Source organism: Geotrypetes seraphini, chromosome 1, assembly GCF_902459505.1.
Source record: "Geotrypetes seraphini chromosome 1, aGeoSer1.1, whole genome shotgun sequence".
Taxonomy (NCBI): domain Eukaryota; kingdom Metazoa; phylum Chordata; class Amphibia; order Gymnophiona; family Dermophiidae; genus Geotrypetes; species Geotrypetes seraphini.
The window spans coordinates 488846921-488861766 of NC_047084.1; the positions used below are offsets into that span (position 1 = coordinate 488846921).

The 14846-nt window shown below is 42.7% G+C and overlaps 1 protein-coding gene across 2 annotated transcripts in view; it reads left to right on the top strand.

The window, feature by feature from the left end:
- The window catches only part of SVEP1 (sushi, von Willebrand factor type A, EGF and pentraxin domain containing 1), a 430677-nt gene that overhangs the window by 383062 nt on the left and 32769 nt on the right, over positions 1-14846 (top strand). For both annotated transcript variants that reach the window (XM_033926500.1, XM_033926511.1), the window contains exons 44-45: positions 6558-6734; positions 12055-12225. In XM_033926500.1, coding sequence (XP_033782391.1) covers positions 6558-6734; positions 12055-12225 — 348 coding nt within the window. The remainder of the gene's footprint in view (positions 1-6557; positions 6735-12054; positions 12226-14846) is intronic.

A 14846-nucleotide genomic window follows, 5' to 3' on the forward strand; every position in this document is an offset into this window, starting at 1 on the left:
AAAGAATTGAGAGTAACAAGAACACAACTACAAGGCCTTGACTATTGGGTAAAACAAGGAAACGCTACTGAAAATGAGAAACATAATAGGGGTGGAAGCAATCTTCTTCTAAGGCAGAGGTGTCCAACCTATTGGCTTCCCTGGGCCACATTGGCCCCCAAAAAAATTTTCTGGGGCTGCGCAAACGCTTCAGCAAGACAGAGGAGGGAGTCAGCAAGACTGTAAACACCCAAGGGCAGCAGAGGAAAACACTGCATCGCCCTTGACCGGGGCTGCACAAAATACTTCATGGGGCCGCAGGTTGGACACCTCTGTTCTAGGGCAAGAACCTGAAATGTCTGCAGAAAGAATGGAAGTGATAAATTATGCCTGTTTCCTGTATGTCATTCAATCTTATAGTAGTTAGTGAAGGAATGCAAAGCTAGTGTCACTGCATTACAGATATCCAACGAAGATGCCAAATTGTTCTCCGCCCACAAATTTGTCATTCCTTTAGTACAGTAAACTTTGAACACCAGAGGAAGAAATTCAATTTGAGGGCAGTAAAATCTTTTCTAAAATCCTCCATGAGGGAAAAAAGGGAAATATACAGATTGGTGGAAATGAAAGGAGACACCACCTCAGGAAGGAATGATGGCACCATATGGATGACGACACCAGTTTCAGAAAAAAAGGGGATCCCTACAGGAGACTATTTGAATTTCCGAATCTCTTGGCTGAGGAAATAGCTACCAGAAATGCCACACTAAAGGTCAGGTCTTTCAGAATGGCTTTCTTAATAAGCTTGAATGGACAATGATGGAGGAACTTCACCAGGTTAAGGTTCCGCTTAAGACATAGTGATCAAAGGGGAGGATGTTAGTGTCCAATGTTTTTCAAGAAATGAGCTACATTAAGGTGAGCCACCAAGAAGGATTTTTCTAGTTGGCCCCAAAACATGCCAAAGCTGATATCTGGATCTTCAAGGAGCTCAAGGCCAAGCTTCAAGTTTTCAAATTTTATTAAAAGTTTGATGAATCGCTAAATTGTAATGCAAAGCGATGTACAAGTCTAAAAATCATATAAAAACATTTTGCAATTCAGGGGGACAACCTGATTGATATACACTAATCAATAAACATAACAGACCCAGAAGCCTGACCTGAAGAAATGCTAAAGGTTGTGACAGTGAAGACTGAAAAGGTGAAATTGACCTTCCTGATCACTACCCCTCAAAGGTTCTCCATACTCTAGTACAAACCCCTAAGGTGGTTCTTTTCCTGACCTGCTACAATGGACAATAACTCCTAAATTATCCTTACACTGTAACTGTAACCTTTCAATAGACAGACTACAAGATAAAAGGGGATAGCTTTTCCATGAAAATTGGATCTGAAATAGCAAACCTCTATGTTGAGAAAGAAGAGGAATCTGGTCCAGTTGGAGATGAATCAGATTTGCATATCATGATCAGCTGGGCCAATCTGGTTCCACCAAAACTACTGGCCCTGGATGACAAGAAGTTCTTCTGAGAACTCTGCTGAGCATTGGCCACAGAGGAAAGACATATAGAAGGCTGTCCTGTGGCTACGGCTGGTCCAACCCATACAAACCTTCTGAACTGTACTCTTTCCACTATCTGGTCCACTGAGGAGCAATCAGGATGAGATGCACAGTCTTAAATGATTTTCTGAAGGTCTCTATTGGAGAGGTATGTCAGAGATTCTCACCCAAGGAATAGTGGAAATATCACATTTGATGTCTTGTTATTCTGGTCAGAGGGAACAATGTTGTGGGCACTTTGCATGGTCCATTGAGGTAAAGAGATCTATGACTGGGTTCCCCATTGCACTGCAGTGTCTAGGATCACTTGTGAGGTTTAAGTTTGTGACTGAGTGAATTCGCTAATACAACTGATTGACCTGGGACGTGAGCTGCTTGGAAGTCCACTTGGGAGGGACAGAGCAAAGCACCAGAGGTGGTATGCCTTCCTGCAGAGGAATAGGGATCCTGAACTTCCCTGCTTGTTGACGTAGAATATTGCTATCTGGCTGTCTGTTTGTATGGATGGAAAGTTCACCAGGCATAGAACATGGGACATGGTTGATGTGTAGATGTAGCTCTGCTGGGCTCCTGATGACCCTGGGTTTTGAAGGGACCAAAATTTGCTTCCTACCCTGAGTTAGAGGCAGCTGATGTAATGGTAAACTGAGGCAGAGGAGAGTGGATCCACCATTGAAGAGACTCTATTACTGAGTTTGGTAGTGTAATGTGACCAAAGAGTGTCTGGATTCACCACTTCAAGGGTCGCATGCACCAGGGAGATAGATGCAGCCATGTGACCTAGCAGGTACAAGATAAGGTGTGCGGGTAGATGTGGAGAACTGCTTAGGTGTAGTGTCTTACTTTGGGCAGGTAGGTTTGTGCTACGATGGTGATTATTAGAGAATAACATGTGTAAACAATTTGTCCCTGTCTCCACCTCATCCCTGTTAGCTTGTCCCCGTCAGCTTGTCCCCGTCCCGTCCCTGTGAGCTCGGTTCGTGTCCCCGCCATGTCCCTGCAAACCATCTGATCCCATCTACACAAGCCTTGAATAGTTTTATACTGAACTTATTTTATCTTCTTCTTCTTCTATCTATATATATAAAATCGGAGGTATGTATGTGTGTGTGTATGTGCCGCGATCACGCAAAAACGGCTTGACCGATTTGAACGAAACTTGGTATGTAGATCCCTCACTACCTGGGATGATATGTTCTTGGGGTCTCGCGGTCCACCTGCACACATGGGCGGAGCTACAAACAGAAAATCAGATTTCACCCATTCATGTCAATGGAAAAAATGTAAAAAGCTGCCATTCTCACAGTAATTAAAAAACGGCTTGACCGATTTGAACGAAACTTGGTATGTAGATCCCTCACTACCTGTGGTGATATGTTCTGGGGGTCTCACGGCCCACCTGCACACGTGGGCGGAGCTGCAAACAGAAAATCAGATTTCACCCATTCATGTCAATGGAAAAAATGTAAACAGCTGCCATTCTCACAGTAATTCCAACTACCTGGGGTGATATGTTCTGGGGGTCTCGCGGCCCACCTGCACATGTGGGCGGAGCTACAAACATAAAATCAGATTTCACCCATTCATGTCAATGGAATAAATGTAACAAGCTGCCATTCTCACAGTAATTCAAAAACGGCTTGACCGATTTGAACGAAACTTGGTATGCAGATCCCTCACTACCTGGGGTGATATGTTCTGGGGGTCTCTCGGCCCACCTGCACACGTGGGCGGAGCTACAAACAGAAAATCAGATTTCACCAATTCATGTCAATGGAAAGGATGTAAAAAGCTGCCATTCTCACAGTAATTCCAACTATAAAACACTTTCAATGACACTATAACCACTAGAGACATTGTTTCTATTCTACCACGGACACCATACATATAGAGTTTGTATGTTCTAACTGTGTTTGTAACTGTTTCCTTCATGCACCCAAGTTCATAATGTTATTACATTACATGAGTACTCACATATGCTGAACTAGGAACACAGGCTCCATTCTGAACCGGGAAAAAACTGCACATTATAATTTGCATATAGTACTTTTTATAAAGCTGTTAAAAATTAATTTCATTCACCACTATAAAGTATCTTTATTTGAATCCATTTACAGTGTTATTGCTATAATTAAATACCCGTGCAACGCCGGGGCATCAGCTAGTTAAAGTATAAAAAGAAACAATATTCTGTACAATTGTCATTTTATAAATCAAAGTTCTGGCTGCCTAACTAGAGAAAGAGATATTCAGCTGGCAGGGCTTTCTTTATAAATGTTTATCAACAACTAATATACTACTTCGAGACCTGACACTACCAGATCTGCCCACATACTCAAACTATCTTTTCCCTCATTAAAAGGTGTCATGTATGCAGGTAAATTAGGGAAATCCCTTTTCTTCAAATTCACTGAGCTTTGGAATAACCTCCCTGCCCTGCTGTGGAACCTAGGCTCATTCCAATTATTCTGAAAGCAACTGAAAACCTGGCTTTTCTCTAAAATATAAAGCTATCTATTTAAAATGTAAAGCTAGCTATCCTCTTCATAACCTCTAATTTCTTATTATGTCCTTCCCTCATTTATTGAATTACCTGTAAACTGTGTCGAGCTCTATCTTTATGGAGCTGATGCGGTATATAAACTTAAGGTTTAGTTTAGTTTACTTTATCCTAAAGCAAAAAAAAAAAAAATAGAAATTTTTTTTTCAACCTTTATTGTCTGGTTTCTGCTTTCCTCATTCAATTCCTTCCATCCACTGTCTGTCTTCTCTCTGCCTCTTCCATATGCTCTGTTACGGTGCAAACCAAGTGGAGCAAGCTTCATCCAAAGCAAGGCAAATAATAGGTTGCATACGCAGGAGTTTCGTCAGCTGTAAACCTGAAGTCATTATGCCACTGTATAGATCCATGGTGAGACCACACCTGGAGTACTGTGTGCAATTCTGGAGGCTGCATTACCGCAAGGATGTGCTGAGACTGGAATCGGTCCAGAGAATGGCCACCAGGATGGTCTCGGGACTCGAGGAGCGATTAGGGAAGTTGCAGCTCTACTCACTCGAGGAACGTAGAGAGAGGGGAGATATGATCGAGACATTCAAGTATCTCACGGGCCGCATCGAGGTGGAGGAAGATATCTTCTTTTTCAAGGGTCCCACGGCAACAAGGGGGCATCTGTGGAAAATCAGGGGCGGGAAACTGCATGGTGACACTAGGAGTTCTTCTTCACTGAAAGGGTGGTTGATCGCTGGAATAGTCTTCCACTTCAGGTTATTGAGGCCAGCCGCGTGCCAGATTTTAAGGCCAGATGGGATAGAAATGTAGGATCTATCCGCAAAGATAGATAGGGAGGGTCATTAGAGTGGGCAAACTTGATGGGCCGTGGCCCTTATCTGCCGTCTACTTCTATGTTTCTATGTTTCTATAGTAAATTTAAGGAGATTTGGGGTCCATTAACAAATTTTTGTAAGAGTTAATTAATAAGTATTATTAAACTAAACTAAACTAAACCTTGGGTTTATATACCGCACCATCTCCACGAATGCGGAGCTCGGCACGGTTTACAGGAAGAAAGATGAGAGAGGAACTACAGTGGAGAGATTAAAGAGTTAGGTGTAAAGGGGGAAGGTGAGAGGCTATATGGTACCATTGATTCATATTAAGTATTATTATTATTTCCCTTTGATTCATGAAAAGAAGGCTGTGCACATCCAGGTGAGGCGGGTGGAAGGGGTAGGTGGGGGGTGTTAAGTACTTATATACGGTATCATTTGATTGTATGGAGTGCTGTCTATTATATTATTTGCTTGTTATCCTGTTGCACTATTTATTGGATTTCAAAAATGAATAAAGAATTTTAAAAAAACAAAAAAAAAACCCCACAATTGCCTTACCAATGGCAGAACAAAAAATGATGGACTCTCCCTTCAAACTTCCCTTAAGCTCAAAACTCAACCTATCAAAGTGGTATCTTCATTAAAGTTACTAGGAGTCACATTTGATAGTAAATTCACATACCATTTACATATCAGCATAGTAGTTCAACGTTGCTTTTATCGATTGCGCATGATAAGATCTCTATCTAAACTGTTAGAACCCGCTTCCCTGAACATTTTGATTCACTCTCTTGTGATTTCATGTTTCGATTATTGTAACACCCTCTTCAAAGGCACAACAAAAAAGGAAATAAGAATACTTCAATTAGAACAAAATACTGCAGTAAAAATTGTATTTAATGCAAAAAAATATGATCATGTCACCCCTCTTTTACGTAAAGCTCACTGGTTGCCTATACAACACAGAATCACCTATAAAATTATTTTATTAACATTTAAAACCAGAGAAAACAACCAACCAGAATTCATTAATAACCTACTTATCCCTTACAACCTTACAAGGATTTTACGATCTACAGCTCAAAACCTTTTTACTATCCCATCACTGAAACATATAAATACATTAAGGTCTACAATTTTTTCTGTTAGTGCCCCCCCCCCTCTCTTTGGAACAGTATTCCAAACTACCTACGCGAAAACTTACATTAACAGACTTTGTCAAAATTAAAGACATTTCTCTTCCTTGATTCTTTTGAAACCTAACTGTCCTTTTAAGGACGACCTAGTACCTAGAAGGATTCTTAATACCTGCTCCCCTCCCTATTGTTTTTTTCTCTTACATGTTTTCTTTTCCTTTACATATTGTAGTTCTAGCCCTTCTTTCCCTCTTGTCTCTGTTTGTACTTTTTTTTTTTTTGGTCTTTTAAAGTTAGTATTTTCCCTAGTGCTGTTGTGTGTTTTTAAACTGTATTTTAATTAATAGATGGTTTTTAACATTTTTGTACACCGCCTAGAAGGTTTGATTAGGCGGTATAAGAAATTTTAAATAAACTTGAAACTTGAAAAAGAGTGCACACTCCTAACAGAGAGAACATAGGAAAAAAAAACCAAACCCAACTGTTTGTTTTCTAAAGAATATATTTTAATCATGCTTTAAAAAAAACATTTATTTTCATTGACAGCAAATCCATGTCCAGTCCCTTTGATAATACCAGAGAATGCGGTTCTGACTGAAACTGAGTTTTACGTTGGCCAGAATGTGTCTGTTAAATGCCAGAAAGGCTTTCGACTACAAGGCCTAGCTTTGATGACTTGTAATCCAGATCAAACATGGACTCCAACAAGTGCAAAATGTGAAAGTACGTAAATTGTGTAATGCTAGAGAACTAAAGCAAATCTTCATTTGGCTATTAAGGGGGTAATTCTACAAGGAGATGCATTGTTTTAGGTGGAAGAAAGGTGTGTAAATGGCAGTATTATGTTTATTTAACTGTATCAGTGGTCTTTTATAGAATTTGAACAAGAGGCAAAATACACACCATGATTTGAAAGTGCATATTTTTCAAGTGGGTGAGCACATATGTGGTGTTTTGGTGAAGTGTATAGATATATGCTGTATGCCTCTGGGGCCACAAATGAGCTAGTGAGAGGCTCTACTCACAGTTCTTTGCATGACTCTTTTGCAAGGAGCAAATAAATGAATATCAGACACCCAGGATACATAATTATTATATATATTTAGGGCTCCTTTTACTAAGGTGCACTAAGCTTTTTAGCGCGCACTAAACATGCACTAAATGCTAACATGTGCATGTTAGGCTATGGATGCATTAACAATTAGTGCGTGCGTATATTTAGTGTGCGCTAAATGCACGCTAAAACACATAGCACACCTTAGTAAAACAGGGGGTTAGCTCTTTATTAGTGGAAGTAATAAATAGGCAGACACAGGATTCAGGCAGACACAGCTGCAATACATTTGATGACCATCAGCACAATTAAAATAATCACAGCAAGCAGATAAGCACAAAAACAGTGGGAATCTTCTCTGTTTTGTCAAGCTCCCGGGAAATATCAGAGCAAGACAAATCACAGATGCCAGCTTGCGCAGACCTTGGCACTAGCTTCTGCACAGAAGATGTTTCAGCAAAGTCCCAAGTAAAAGTTTTAACAGAGCCTCTACAGATGTTGCTGCAGATGACCTAGGACAGAGTCCTAAGATATATGTCTTTAATGAATGTTCCACCTAACAAGATCTTTGCATCTAGAAGACAGTGGTTTCTTTAGCCAATCAGAAAAATGCAGAAATATTTTATTTTTTTTAAACATGTTTAAAAGAGATATCAGGCTTCAGTGAGAAAGTAGAAATGTTCCCATCTTGCTGTGTCTTGTTGTTGTATCTTTCTGCTCCAACCCTCTATGATATCAGAAGTATTTTGCAGCACCTTAGAAATAGTCAGGATTTTCCTATGCTGCATTAGAGCCACTGTGGGATTTCAACTTGGGATTTGGGGTTCCTGGCCTGTTGTTCTAACAATTAGGTTGCTTTTCTACCCACTGGTAGGCTCAAGCCTGAAATATAGGTGTGTGGTTGATTTATTACATTAATATTCTAGGTAGAAAAGTAGGTGCCTACTTTATAGAATCAACTCCAAATGGATGTATTTTTGGAACTTAAAAATAGGCATTATTTTGTAGAATTACCCTCCTTGCATATTGCCACCTCATGGTGGAGAAGTACCACAATACTTGTTTCTTTGGGACAATGGTATTCTAAAACTTATAAAATCCATTGTATGAAATCTGTTTACAGTGACATCTAATAGTTGGATACATTATCATGCTTGGTTTTATTTCAATATCTTTCTAAATCAACAGAATATTTGGGTAACACTCTATTTAAACCACACATACCCTGTCAGACAGACAGACAGACAAACACAAAGAATTCCATGACATTCAGATACAAAGCCGTGTGGCAACAGCCCCGAAGCCCTTTAAATCTCTATGGGCTTCGGGGCCATTACCGCGCTGCAGCCACTAGTGCAGCTTTGTTAAACAGGCCTAATGTGTACCATATTTTCACACATATAACACGCGCATTATACACGATTTTACAAACCGAGCATAACCATGCGCCTTATATGCGTGAGAGCGTTTTACAATTTGTTTTTTACATTGCTGGTTCCCCCCCCCGATGTCCGATTCATCCCCCAGCCCTGAAAGCCTGATGCCCCACCCCGAAGGACCGCTGCCCCCCCCCACCCTGAAGGACCACTCGCACCCCTCCCGATGTCCGATTCATCCCCCAGCCCCCTCCCCGCACCGTTTGCGGTGGAGAAGCAGCCTACCGTGGGTTCGCAATGCCAGTGAGCCCTGCTGCTTCCTCTGCCAGCGGTCCCACCCCTTCTCTGAGCCCTGCGCTGCTTCCTCTGCCTTGGTCCCACCCCTTCTCTGATGTCAGAGAAAGGGCGGAACCATGGCAGAGGAAGCAGCGCAGGGCTCAGAGAAGGGGCAGGACTTCTGGCAGAGGAAGAAGCAGGGCTCTCTGGTATCGCGAACCCACGGTAGGCTGCTTCTCCACCGCAAACGGTGTGGGGGGGCTGGGGGATGAATCGGACGTCGGGGGGATTGCAAGTGGTCCTTCAGGGTGGGGGGGCCAGCAGTCCTTCAGGGTGGGGCATCAGGCTTTCAGGGTGGGGATAGGACTTCAAGGGGGACGGGCAGACCTTTAAGGGGGAACAGGAGCGGCAAGAGGAGAGTCGGGACGGCAAGGCAGGAGCAGGGTGGCGATTCGGGGCAGAGCGGCAAGAGGAGAGTCGGGACGGCAAGGCAGGAGGAGGTTTTAATTCAATGAGCAGCATGCGCGGTATACGCGTGTGCGCGCTATCTGTTAATTTATTTACATAAATTTCGGTTTCCCGCGCACTATACCCGTGTGCGCGTTTTACACGGGTGCGCGTTATATGCGTGAAAATACGGTATTCCCCTGTCCCTGGTGGGTTTACAATCTAAGGGCTAATGTTAATACATTGATGCACATTATTAGAACAGAAGTGTTGCCATACTGGGAAAGACCGAAGGTCCATCAAGCCCAGTATATTGTTTGCAATAGTGGCCAATCCAGGTCACAAGTACCTGGCAAGATCCCAAAACAGTAAAACAGATTTTATGCTGATTATCCTAGAAATAAGCAGTGGATTTTCCCAAATCCATCTTAATAATGGTTTATGGACTTTTCTTTTAGGAAATTATCCAAACATGTTTAAACCCTGCTACTTAACACTGTGGAGCCTATTTACTAATAACGAGTATTAAATAACAACAGAGGCATTAATGCAAGTTAGGAAGTCTATCCCTAAGTTTAAACCTAATGCAATAGAGGTGGAGTGATTTGCCCAAAGTCACAGTGTGTGTCATTTAAATTTGACATACTTACATTTCCTCATTTCTCTGATTCACAGCCTGCTGTTCTAACCACTAAGCTATATTTCCAGCCCACAAAATAGATTCTAGGCAAATGGTTGTTCACAGACATGCATGCACACAAAAAATAAAGATTGCAATACCTTTTATTAAACCAAAATAAGAATTATCCAGAAATGATATTGCATCATACAGGTCCTTTCTTTAGGTGTGATTTAGTTGAAAAAGAATGGCCTAAAAAGGTTTATGTCCAACACTATTTCTGGATAATGCATAATTATCCAATACAAGGTACTGGAACCTGCAAAGAATCCAGTTTTCTCCTGCACTAGCAAGACTACTAGAAATTATTTTCTCCAAAAATAAGTGCAATGTACTATATTATGCATTATCCCAGGACAAGCAGGCAGCATATTCTTGACTGATGGGTGACGGCACCGACGGAGCCCCGGTACGGACAATTTTAGAGTGATTGCACTCTAAGAACTTGGAAAGTTCTAGCAGGCCGCACCGCGCACGCGCGAGTGCCTTCCCGCCCGACGGAGGCGCGCGGTCCCCAGTTTCTTAGTTTCCACGGAGCTAAGAAGACGCGTCCTTTTAGATTTTTTTCTATCGCCTTCCCGCTCGCGTAAACCTTCAGGAAATCTTATTTCCTTTTTTTCTTTTATTCTTTTTTTGATTTCACTGTTTCCTTCTCTGCTTACACAGCATCAGGAGACCCTTCTGCATCCCAACCTCCAGTCTCTGCACCTGACAGCTTGGTATCTCTCGGGCTGACTTCAACTGATCCTCTTCTATCTCAGCCCGTTCGTTCTATTCTGGATGCTTCCAGGAAACCGGCCACTCTGCAATGTTACCATCAGAAGTGGACACGGTTTTCTTCTTGGTGTCTTCTTCATCAGCATGATCCCACTTCCCTTGCAGTGGAGACCTTGTTAGATTATCTTCTTTCTTTGTCTGACTCTGGTCTCAAGTCTACTTCCATCAGAGTCCACCTCAGTGCTATTGCTGCTTTTCATGAGCCAGTTCATGGGAAACTTCTCTCAGCTCATCCTTTGGTGTCCAGATTCATGCGGGGTCTTTTCAATGTCAAACAACCTCTTAAGCCCCCTCCTGTGATCTGGGATCTCAATTTGGTTCTTTCCGTATTAATGAAGCCTCCATTTGAACCTTTAGCTACAGCTCCTTTCAAGTTTCTCACTTGGAAAGTGCTCTTCCTTGTTGCTCTTACCTCTGCCAGGAGGGTCAGTGAGCTACACGCACTAGTTGCTGATCCACCTTTCACAGTCTTTCATCATGACAAGGTGGTTCTACGTACACATCCAAAGTTTCTCCCTAAGGTTGTCTCTGAATTCCATCTCAACCAATCTATTGTTCTGCCTGTCTTCTTTCCGAAACCTCATTCTCATTCTGGAGAACAGGCTCTGCATACTTTGGATTGTAAGCGGGCTTTAGCTTACTATTTAGATCGTACTAAGCCCCTCAGATCATCTCCCCAACTCTTTCTGTCCTTTGATCCGAACAACTTGGGACGTCCTGTTTCTAAAAGTACGCTGTCCAATTGGCTTGCAGCGTGCATTTCATTCTGTTATGCTCAGTCCGGACTGGAAGGTTCTGTCACGGCTCATAGAGTTCGAGCTATGGCAGCATCTGTAGCTTTCCTCCGTTCAACTCCTATTGAGGAAATCTGCAAGGCTGCTACTTGGTCCTCAGTTCATACTTTTACATCTCATTATTGTCTGGATGCATTCTCCAGACGGGATGGGCACTTCGGCCAATCTGTTTTACAAAATTTGTTTTCCTAATGGCCAACCTTCCCTCCATCCCTCTTTTTGTTAGCTTGGAGGTCACCCATCAGTCAAGAATATGCTGCCTGCTTGTCCTGGGATAAAGCACAGTTACTTACCGTAACAGGTGTTATCCAGGGACAGCAGGCAGATATTCTTGCGTCCCACCCACCTCCCCGGGTTGGCTTCTTAGCTGGCTTATCCTAACAGGGGACCGCGCGCCTCCGTCGGGCGGGAAGGCACTCGCTCGTGCGCGGTGCGGCCTGCTAGAACTTTCCAAGTTCTTAGAGTACAATCACTCTAAAATTGTCCGTACCAGGGCTCCGTCGGTGCCGTCACCCATCAGTCAAGAATATCTGCCTGCTGTCCCTGGATAACACCTGTTACGGTAAGTAACTGTGCTTTATTGAGAAAGCCTTATTGTTTGCAGCCTGACAATTCTGAGATATTTTTATTTTAATTGCAGAAGTCTCCTGTGGACCTCCTCATCATATAGAGAATGGAATCATTCGTGGTACATTCCATCAGTTTGGAGATATAGTGACATATTCTTGCTACAGTGGCTACATGCTAGAAGGTTCCATTAGAAGTGTCTGCTTATACAATCAAACTTGGTCTCAGCCACCTGTCTGCAGAGGTAATATAGGAGCTGGGACTGGGACTTGTATACAACCACATCTAAGCAGTTTACATAAAGTACTTCAAGCATTTTCCCTTTCTGTCCTGGTGGGCTCACAATCTATCTAATTTAAAAAATCAAACTTTATTTATTAACAAGTTTCCATAGTTTTTCCCATAGTTTTAAATTTGAGTTTTCTGCCAGAGATAGAAACTTAGCTCTCATAGCCTCTAAAAGACACAGCAAGGCCTAGATCAGTCTTCTTCAAAATTAAAAACAACAACAAAAGTAAATTTAAATAGTTTCCATAAGTTTACAATCCTTTTTCCCATAGTTTGAAACTGATGTAGCATATCTAGATTTTCAGTAAGCTTTTATTAAAGTTCCTCATGAGAGACTCCTAAGAAAATTAAAAAGTAATGGGATAGGAGGCAATTTTCTGTTATGGATTAGGAACTGGTTATTGGACAGAAAGCCATTTTTCTCAATGGAGAGGGGTGAATAGTGGAGTGTCACAGGGATCTATACTAGGACCGGTGCTATTTAACATATTTATAATTGATCTGGAAATTGGAACAAGTGAGGTGATTAAATTTGCTACCCACAAGCAGCAAACTCTGAAAGACTTATGTGGCCATTGTGACGGTTTTGCTGGCAAATCCTAATTGGGGTGAGATTGCTAGTACCACCCCTGGCCATATCAAGGCAATGCAGGGTTAAGTAGCTTACCTAAGGCCACAAGGGGCTGCAATGGGATTTGAACTTGGGCTATCTGATTTCTAGTCTGCTGTTCTAACCATTAGGCTACTCTTCTACCCTGCCTGGACATTGGCACTGTTTTATTATGCTGGCTTCAGTCAAAAAATATGGGGACAAAATAGAAAATAATCACTTCCAAATGAAATTTGGGAACATAAGATTTGCCGTTGCTGGGTCACACCAATGGTCCTTCGTACCCAGCAGTCACGCGGCAGCCCTTAGGTCAAAGACCAGTGCCCTATTTGAATCTAGCCTTACCTGCGTAAGTTCTGTTCCAGTAGGAGCTTCTCCAACCTTTTCTTGAATAAATGTTTTTTCAGTAAGAACATAAGAATAGCCTTACTGGATTAGACCAATGGTCCATCTAGCCAAGTATCCCATCTCCACAGAGGCCAATCCAAGTCGCAAGTACCTTGCAAAAACCCAAATAGTAGCAGCATGCCACTATCTCAACAGCAGTTTATGGACTTTTTCTCCAGGAACTTGTCCAAACCTTTTTTAAAACCAGCTACATTAATATCCTATGGCAAAACATTCCAAAGCTTAATTATTCTTTGAGTGAAAAATATTTCCTCCTTTTGGTTTTAACAGTATTACTCTGTAACTTCATCGAGTGTCCCCTAGTCAGAGGACTGGTCTAATATCTAGCAACTAAAATTCAATGCAAAAAAATGCAGAGTAATGCATATGGGGATTAATAATCGGAAGGAACCGTATATGCTGGGAGGTTAGAGGTTGATATGCATAGATGGGGAGAGGGACCTTGGGGTGATAGGGCTAGATTCACTAAGCAAACCAATCGTGTACCTATCGGTTTGTGAGCCCTTTGCAACCCGATTTCCCACCTGCAGTATTCACTAACCTGTTTTGCGATCTGATTCCAATTCGCGCATGCAAATGAGGGGAACTGCATGCAAAGTATGCAGGGATGCAATTCATTAAACAAATTTGCCGATTCAACTGTGCTGGCTGATCAACCCAAAAAGCGACTGCTGAGGATCAGTTGCTGAAGCCCTTTCTGACTGCCTTCTGACGCCCTGCTCTCAGCTCTATCAGCCCCAATCTCCTGCTTCCCCGATCTGCCTGCATGCCCCAACTGTAGCTGCCCAAATCGTCTGCCTGCTCTGATTTGCCTGCCTGCCCCGGTCTGCCTGCCTGCCCTGACTCTGCCCTGATTGCCTGCCTGCCCCGACTCTCCCACCCTTCCCCGCAGTGTAAACCTGTGGTTTTAACCCGAAGGTTAAAAAAAGAAAAACGCGGGTTAAAAAAAAAAAGTGCCAGGCAGGAGGTCCAGCGCATGCGTGGGGATCGCTATAGAGCGATCCGTGCCAGAAGGGGCGTTCCTCCAATCGCCTCCATCTGCATGTTGCAGTTTGGTGAATTCGTCGGACCTGCCCAGATTGGGCCCAGTTGGGCAGGTTAGTGAATCTAGCCCATAGTATCTAAATATCTAAAGGTGAAAAAACAGTGTGGCAAGGTGGTGGCTGCTGCCAGAAGGATGCTTTGCTGTATAAAGAGAGGCGTAACCAGTAGAAGAAAGAAGGTTGTTGATGAGACCCCACTTGGAGTATTGTGTTCAGTTTTCGAGACCGTATCTGGCGAAGGACATAAGAAGACTTGAAGCAGTCCAGAGGAGGGTGATGAAAATGATAGGAAGTTTTTTGCCAAAAGACGTATGAGGATAGACTGGAGGACCTGAATATGTATACCCTAGAGCACAGGTGTCAAAGTCGGTCCTCGAGGGCCAGAATCCAGTCGGGTTTTCAGGATTTCCCCAATGAATCTGCATGAGATCTATTTGCATGCACTGCTTTCAATGCATATTCATTGGGGAAATCCAGAAAACCCAACTGGATTCCGGCCCTCGAGGAGGGACTTTG